This window comes from Aedes albopictus, chromosome 2, assembly GCF_035046485.1.
Source record: "Aedes albopictus strain Foshan chromosome 2, AalbF5, whole genome shotgun sequence".
Taxonomy (NCBI): domain Eukaryota; kingdom Metazoa; phylum Arthropoda; class Insecta; order Diptera; family Culicidae; genus Aedes; species Aedes albopictus.
In genome coordinates, this window is record NC_085137.1 from 360,135,575 (window position 1) to 360,143,836 (window position 8,262).

Sequence of the window (8,262 nt, forward strand, 5' to 3'; positions counted from 1 at the left end):
GTCCATACCGCGAAACTCGGGAGGCTACGGTGGGCGGGTCACGTCATCAGGATGTCGGATAGCAACCCGACTAAAATGGTTCTCGAGAGTCATCCGACCGGTACAAGAAGACGTGGAGCGCAGCGAGCTAGGTGGGTCGACCAAGTGGAGGACGATCTGCGGACCCTACGCAGAGTGCGGAACTGGAGACAAACAGCCATGGACCGAGTGGAATGGAGGCGGCTACTATGTACAGCAGAGGCCACCCCGGCCTTAGCCTGACCGGTAAGGTAAGTAGTTCAATGTTCGATGTCACTTGGAAAAAATATATAGAATTCTTTGTTTTTGCCCACTGTGGCATTGGCACAGTGCTTGTCTCACAATATACTAATTCATGCAATGGCTGGCAAAGAAAGCCCTCCAATTAATAACTGTGGAAGTGCTCGAGAGGCAGGCCAAGTTCCAGTAGGAACGTAGAGCCATACAGAAGAAGGAGAAGAAGGCATTAACATCTTCTGAAGGATCGAATGAGCTGAAAAAAATAAGTTAGTTTAAATTAAATGTATTCAAAAAAGCTAACTGTGGGGTAATCCTTAGGTTCCGCAGAAAACCTTAAAAAAAGAAAATCTTGATGTCAGAAATAAAGTTGTGCAAATGCCCTTATCGATTTTTTTCAGGCTCTGAGGAAGGCATTTCTTAGGCAACTTGTAAAGAAAGCGAATATGATTAAAAGTTATATTTTTCATTTTTGTTATTCAGTGATGAATAATGTTGAAATCAACCTTTGTGCAATTGCAAATTTGAAGAATGAAGTTAAATGTTAGATAACTCGACAAGTTGAAGGAAATACAAAAAAAATATGGATCACAATATGCTGTATTCTGAAAGAAGTTGGTATAAATCATCAGAACAGTTCATTTCATTTATAAACAAAGTGTATTTTTGCAACTCGACGCTCACCGGCTCACCCTCGTAATTTTGTGCAACACGTTGAAAAAATATCGCTTTTTGTACACAGCATTAGAGCAAATACTCTTTATTAGAGTATTTGATTAGAGTGGTGCTGACGGTGGCCAACAAGTAATACAACAATAAAAAACAAAACATGTTTTTATTAATTTATTTTACGGACTCTCTGAATGAAAGTTTTTTGGATCCGGTGAAAGCAGATTCAAAATCTGTTGCATGTATGGCACAGAACGTCTTTTTTGAATCGTACACCTTGCAAGGGGTCAACCAATAATCCAGCATGCTTTAAAAAGCTTGCTTCACCAAATGTCAAAATCATCTGTTTATGTTCTGCATCGTTTGGAGCGATTGTTATCAGCTGGGGACTTTATTAGGTATTACAGCGATTGTTACACAAATTGTGATTATTTTAAAATTAATCTAAAAAGTTCTAAGACAACATGAGTTTTGTACGAAGTGTATTGTTGATTCGTCAACCATTTTCATCGGTATGTAAATGGAAACCAAGAGTTCACATGCAGCCAGCTTGAGAGGAGAGCACATCAAATGCAATGTGTCTTTGCAGGTTCGCCAATTGATGACTTCGTCGGTGCGGTCGTCTGGCGGTGGCGATATCCCTAAAAATGTAGCGGAAAATCTCACTACTGCCCAGTATCAACAGGAAAATGGGCTCATCTACGATAAGAAGCCGTTCAAGATAGAATTGGTTGAAGGTATGCATGGGTGATATTGGATGCATGATAATTGGCAATATGCTAATGGAGGGGAATTGATATTGTAGGAAAGCGATATTCATGGTGCTTGTGCGGAAGGTCTAAAACACAACCTCTGTGCGACGGAACGCACAAGATCGAACAGTACAAAATTACCCTGAGGTCAGTATGCTCATGATAGCTCACAAGATTTTCACTGCTCATATATTCAATATGTTTATTCTTCCAGACCGGTGCGATTCCAGGTGGAGAAAACCGGCACCTATTGGTTATGTAACTGTAAGCACACTAAAAACCGGCCCTTCTGTGATGGCACGCATAAAACCGAAGATATCCAAAAGACTTCCGGCAAAAACTGATTTTGCTCTAGTGGGTTGATGCTGTGTATGGTTTGTGTTTGTAGCATTTTTTGAATAAAGAAATCTTTGTAGGCGAACATGTCTTTGTTTCCACTCATATTTGAAACTTCCTTAGCAGTGATAACCTCCACAGAAAAATGCAATATTCACGAGCATCGAATCGTTTCGAAGATATCTGCAATCTATTATTTATCCACAAGGTTTTTTTTTTTGTTTTTATTAATGTGTATTTTAACTTATTGCTAATTCTACACTTCGTCCAAAAATGCGACAGTTTTCAAAGGCATCGTTTCCCTACTTCAAACCGATTACCTTGCATTTATCTATTGGGTGATATAGTTATAGTAGAAACACTAATCTGACAATACCCGAGCAGAGGGCAATATCAAATTAATAACTACGAAATCCTTGACGAAATCACAAAACCTGTTTTTATATCTTGTTTTGTTATTATTGAATTATCAAGGCATTACGTTTCCATAACATGTTTTGTTGGACAATCTTATTTTGTTATGATTAAGCTATTGGTATACAGCCATTAAATAACATTTTAATATTACATTTTGTTGTGGAACAAGCTTAGTTATTATCACGGAACAGATGTGTATCTTCGAACAAATGTAAAGTTTCGAGGTGGAAGTCGTGAAATTGTCACTTGGAAAACTAGATTGGAATGAATTTCCATGGGAAAATAAAAAATCATCAAAGCGTGCTGCGCCGCCTCCCTATGCTCTCTGCAGGCTAAAGCTTGACTTCCAACACCAGGTTCGCTAGTGTTGAGCTATCAAACGGGCAGTGCTTTTCGTGACGAATATTCACCCCCGTGTTATTATTGTATTATTGAGAGTGTACAAATACTTTATGGTATTGCTATCAAAACTAAAACAAGTTTTGAAATAAAACCTACGTTATTCTACAACGTTATTTTTACAACACTTTGTGAATGGGGGGAAGCAACTGTATATTCTCTCATCAATTTGTCTTCCTCTTGCATTTATCATTACATCCTAACTGAGAAAGAGTGCATGCCCACTATCACAAGCTAGTATTTCATGAGAAAAAGTTTGCATAATGCACCAGCAAAATTGTTTAACGATTTTTGGAAAAGTGCGCAAAGTATGGTACGCCTACGGTATCACATTTGATAAGAGATGTGGTATATTACGTGACATGGAGGTGCTGTAATGTGTACAAAACCAAGTCCCTGCTGGACGGCGCGAGGTTTGAAATTGATTGAGTTGTGATGATGATGAATGATGATGATTGTGTACCCACCATCAGCGCAAGGATTACCTATGGCTGCAGAGTCATACCAGAAGGGAATGGTCTACCTGATGGTTTGTTGTAGCAGGGTAAGCTAAATTCACTGGAAACCTTCGGAAGACAACACGATGGTTGTTATCTCGTGACAAAGTCTGGCCACCCCACGAACATTTGTCCAGAAACCAGTTCATTTAGCTTCCTTAGGCTACCCCTCCCAAAATCCCATGTATCATGTAATTTAAATATAATTAATTATGTAGTTGATCAATTACCTGATTGTACCTGAAATAATAAATATTACTATGATATATAATTGACCTACATTACAATTACAACTTTATTTACCTGAACAGCGCTGAAACAAATAGTTATTATATTAAAGTTATAGTTAAAATCAATTATTGCTTGAAACAAATAAAGTATTAGTAGTGAAAATACAAAAATAAAACAAAACACAAAAAGTAAACCAAATTTTGATCTTGTAATTTTCCTGCTTTTAAATTAACCAAGCAGGAGAATTACGAAATCAAAATTTGTTATGGTATTTTTATGGTAGGTTTGAAATTGATTGAGTTGTAGCTGAAAAGTACCCAAAATACCAGCCATTGCCCAAGTGGCGCAGCACCCTACATACATCAACACGAGAACATAGCAGACGATATTGAAGGTGGGGTTTGAAAGGGACGTTCCAGATTCCATCTTTGACATGAGAATTTCAATCATAAGAATGTCAAACTTATTGAGTAAATTTGGTTGAACGCAGCTAATACAGACAGCTGAATCCAAAATTGTAGATGGTTATGAACGGGATTTTTCAGAAATGTTTTGTTTTGTATTTACACATGTTTTTTCCTGTCGTTTCAAAGGATGAAGTCGGATCTACCTATATATATATTTGTATATTTGTGGTATAAGATTACATGAATAGATGAAAATACGCCTATGAGGGAACAGACAAGCTGAAGTTCGCATTGATTGTTTAGCCCTTCTCACATGTTGGTCTAAATATGTATAGCATTCTCAGCCAACACGAAGTCATAAATGATGAAGAATAGGATGCTAAAGTGGAGGCCATATGCGTACATGCTTCCATTTAACTACGGGTAAAGTGTACGCATATCGTCTCCACTTTAGTATCCTATTCAACAGCATATGTGATTGTTTTATATCGTAACTAATTTTCTTTAGAAATGTTATCAATAACTCTTTAATATCAAAATTTGTTATTGAAATATGTATTTCTCAAATTCACTGCAATAAAACATGGTCTTAAATTGATTTTCACGGAACAAATTTTTGTTAGACGACTTGTTATTTTGCGGGAGCGGGACATTTGGCATAAAGTCATTTGGCATAAGGACATTTGGCATAACGGTCATTTGGCATAATGGACATTTGGCATAATCGAAATGCACCTTTCTTTATTATGCCAAGTGTCCATTATGCCAAATGACCATTATGCCAAATGACCATTATGCCAAATGTCTTTATACCAAGTGGACTTATGCCAAATGACCTTATGCCAAATGACTTTATGCCAAATGACACAGACCCTTATTTTGCCGCTTATGACAGACAAGTTTATAACTCAATATGTTATGTTAATAACATAAAAATAACAAATTTTATTATGCAGTTATTTTGCCAAAATAACGCATTTTGTTATGCTGTTGTTTTTCTCTTCTGCTCGGGTAATGGCCAGTGTTGCGAAACTCATGCTCACGAGTAAAAAATACTCAATCACCTTACTCATTTGCGAGTAATGCTCACGCTGTGAGTTACTCGCGTATGAGTATACTCACGCGTGAGTAATGACGTCATACTCTCGCGTGAGTATTACTCACTTGTGAGTAATACTCACGCGAGAGTATGACGTCATTACTCACGCGTGAGTTACTCATTTTACTCACGGTGAGTTTAGTGAGTAACTTATTTTTGTTGGTTTGAAATGATGTTTTTGTTTGTTATGTACTGCAATGCAATGGTGATTATTTATATACAAGGCACAGTTTTCGAGGAAAGGTGGATCTGCTCGAGAGCTTTGGCACCATAGGCTAAAAACTTTTATTGTTTACCTACGCATGCAAAGTAATATCATCAATTAGGAAATCTCTATATTTCACCACACTTTGTTAATGGTATAACTCGGGTCACTTTACGGTATTCAATAAAGATGTTTGGCATATATTTACCTACCTTCAAATTAAAAATGGTAGGGTCAATTACAGCATCTCCTAGGTCCAAACATTTAAAACTTGTCTTTTCTGCATACATTTGATCGTTTTTTTCCCATATGGCTAGTTTCTATTACTGTGCAAAAAGATAAGGCATATAATGGACAAATAGTGGTTTCGCTTCAAAATTACTTGAGTAGGCAAGTAAGGAAAAAAAAAGTTTTACACTGGTAACGCCTCCCTTGCAAATCTAAAAGAGCTGTAGTTTTTTCTGCGCGGAAAAATAGTCCGTTCTATTATTCCGCAAGGAAAAGTAACGTTTTTCCTCATACTAAATACTTGATCAGTTTGTAATTTAAAATTTACAAAAAATAGTAAATTTACTTGAGTACTCAACTATCGAACATGAAACTTACACACTAAACGCATCCAGCAAAGCAAAAACCAGCAAAACGAATAGTTGATTTTTAAGAAATTTTTTGCTAGAATCCGGTACAACTTTGTGCCCTATCAGCACAAATTGCTAGATGTTTCATAAAAAAGTTTTTAGACTTGATAGAATTGAAACAAAACTGTATTGGAACTTATGGGTGGCAAAAGGAACAAATTGCCGGGGCCCGTAGCGTAGTGGCTACACGTTCACTTCATAAGTGGATGGTCATTGGTTCGATCCCAGCCCGGCACTTGCAATTTTTCGTCAGTTGCTCTTCCCCCCGAGAGCAGCTGGCACCTGACCCTCTTCAGAGCATATGCTCCAACGGACCCGGACACCTGGATATCGGCTAACGGCAACTCATAATGGACCCCCAATCGGGCTGAAAAAGGAACAAGAGCCACACATCAACATCCTCGTGCTCATCATTCTACCATGATAGTGTAGAAAGTGAAAGCAGCGCAACGGAATCCAGTTCGATCTAGTGGAATTATAATAGAATACATTTAGGAGCTGTACCAAGTGTAAGTACAGCTTCCAATTGGAATCGCTCACGCAGTGCCCTAGTGGACAAAAGAGCTGTAAATTAGGTAAAGTGATTGAAGAATAAAAAAGGAACAAATTCTGAAGCAATCCCATGAGCTTTTTCAAGTCTTAGTTTTTTTTTCATATATAGTTGGACCACCCTAATTATATGAGCCTCAGACCTAAAAAGAAAAAAAACTGCCGAGCAAATTACTACCAGTAACATGGCCACAAATCACACCCAGGTAACCAAGGGGCTGTCCATAAACCACGTGGTCATGAGGGGGGGGGGGGGGGGTTCGGCTAATGACCATTTTGTATGGACCATTAAAAAAATTTGTATGGACCAATGACCACGCGGGGGGGGGGTTGAAAAGTCCCAAAAAAATGACCACGTGGTTTATGGACAGCCCCCAATAAGCAGCTAAAGTGGCATTAATTCAGCACTATATGCGCCTTTGTAGCAGGCTATCGAACTGTCAAATCCAAGGTCAAATCGGCTACCAATCGAGCACACCACACGATCCCGTAAAATTACTTTTTCTTAATTGCTATCTCTGCCAACCCCCTGAAGAAAGCGTTAGTTCTTGAAGCCAGCCCGCATAGCCAAAAACACTTTGTCTTGTAGTTCTAACATAAAAAATGTTTCATACCATAGTGTAGGTCCTTGTGATATCGTTTACTTAATGTAATACAAAATGATTCTCTTGACTTAAAACAACATATGACACTTCAGTAACAATACCTTTTATTTTAAAAATATAACGTATTGTCGTTGAATTGTTATTTACTGTCCATAAGTTTGCATATCACTTGCTTATGACAATAAACAATCGATAAGAACTATCTCACAAGATGTAACACTATGTCAAATCTTGCTGACATTGTATTTTTCTATCATCAAATGGGAAAGACTATGTTGTCACAAACACATCGACACATTTTATTGTATCACATTCGATGGACCACATCTGATATTGTTAAACATAAACTGTGTGTGTGATAATTTATTTTTGCTAATTTTCCTGCCTTTGCGGCGAACAGCCATATTTGATTCGGTCTTCAACTTATTTGGCAGCACGAAAGTTTTGCGGAAAAGATCGTACTTTTCTTTCACGAAGTACCAGCTTTATTGGCCATTCTGAGCGAAAAGTTTAATCAGGTAAGCATTCCAAATTATTGTTTAATGTCAGAAAAGTGAAACAAATCTGTTTTAGCGCAGCCGGAGCAGCCCCAATCAATACCCCAACACCGGCGGTGGTTGAACAAAAACCCTTTCTGTACATACGCTGCTACCAGTCAATCGGCAGAGTGCTGTCCTCCTGAAAGTATGAGATCGTCCGCCCGGTATCAACGGAATCATACACAAATGCAGGTTCCAAGAAATGACAAGTTTCTAGCCACGGATCGGAAGAAGCGGTATAAAGGTGAGTTTTTAGTGAATCTTTTTTTTTCAAGCTTTGATCTCACTCACAAATTATTACTGTTTGTCTTCTGATTTCGAATTTCAGACTGGGAAGTACGGCCAAGACGCTGAAAAGAATAGAATGTCGATACGATCTCTGAAAATAACCCTGCCCTGAAGCGATCGCAAGCAGGCCTCGAGAGTAAGTAACTCGCTTGTTGTTCCTGAGGGCCGCCCTCCTTCCTGGAAGTTTACGTACTGTTTTGTGCGCTAACTGCATCGGTCCACTTCCTGGTTCCGGATTTTGGTTGTGCATTCCCGACTTTCAAGAAGAGACCTATATCTAAGCTATAACCGCAGACTACAACTAGGGGAGCAGCGGAAGGCAGCGTAGCAACTTTTTTTGTCTAGTTTCATGTTTTTGCTTTGGGCAGAAACCGTT

General features: G+C 38.3%; 1 protein-coding gene across 1 annotated transcript; it reads left to right on the forward strand.

Annotated features, from left to right (window-relative positions):
- Positions 1-1,280: 1,280 nt before the first annotated feature.
- LOC109406439 (CDGSH iron-sulfur domain-containing protein 3, mitochondrial) lies at positions 1,281-2,097 on the forward strand. Its single transcript, XM_019679536.3, has 4 exons — positions 1,281-1,436; positions 1,514-1,661; positions 1,730-1,823; positions 1,891-2,097. Exons 1-4 carry the CDS (start codon positions 1,389-1,391, stop codon positions 2,018-2,020), a joined length of 420 nt encoding a protein of 139 aa, XP_019535081.3. The 5' UTR covers positions 1,281-1,388; the 3' UTR covers positions 2,021-2,097.
- The last annotated feature ends 6,165 nt before the right edge of the window (positions 2,098-8,262 follow it).

Coding starts and splice junctions, on each gene's coding strand:
- LOC109406439 (XM_019679536.3), top strand. CDS start 1,389: ATGAGTTTTGTACGAAGTGTATTGTTGATTCGTCAACCATTTTCATCG. Junction 1,437..1,513: donor TTCGTCAACCATTTTCATCG/GTATGTAAATGG, acceptor GTGTCTTTGCAG/GTTCGCCAATTGATGACTTC. Junction 1,824..1,890: donor CAGTACAAAATTACCCTGAG/GTCAGTATGCTC, acceptor TTATTCTTCCAG/ACCGGTGCGATTCCAGGTGG.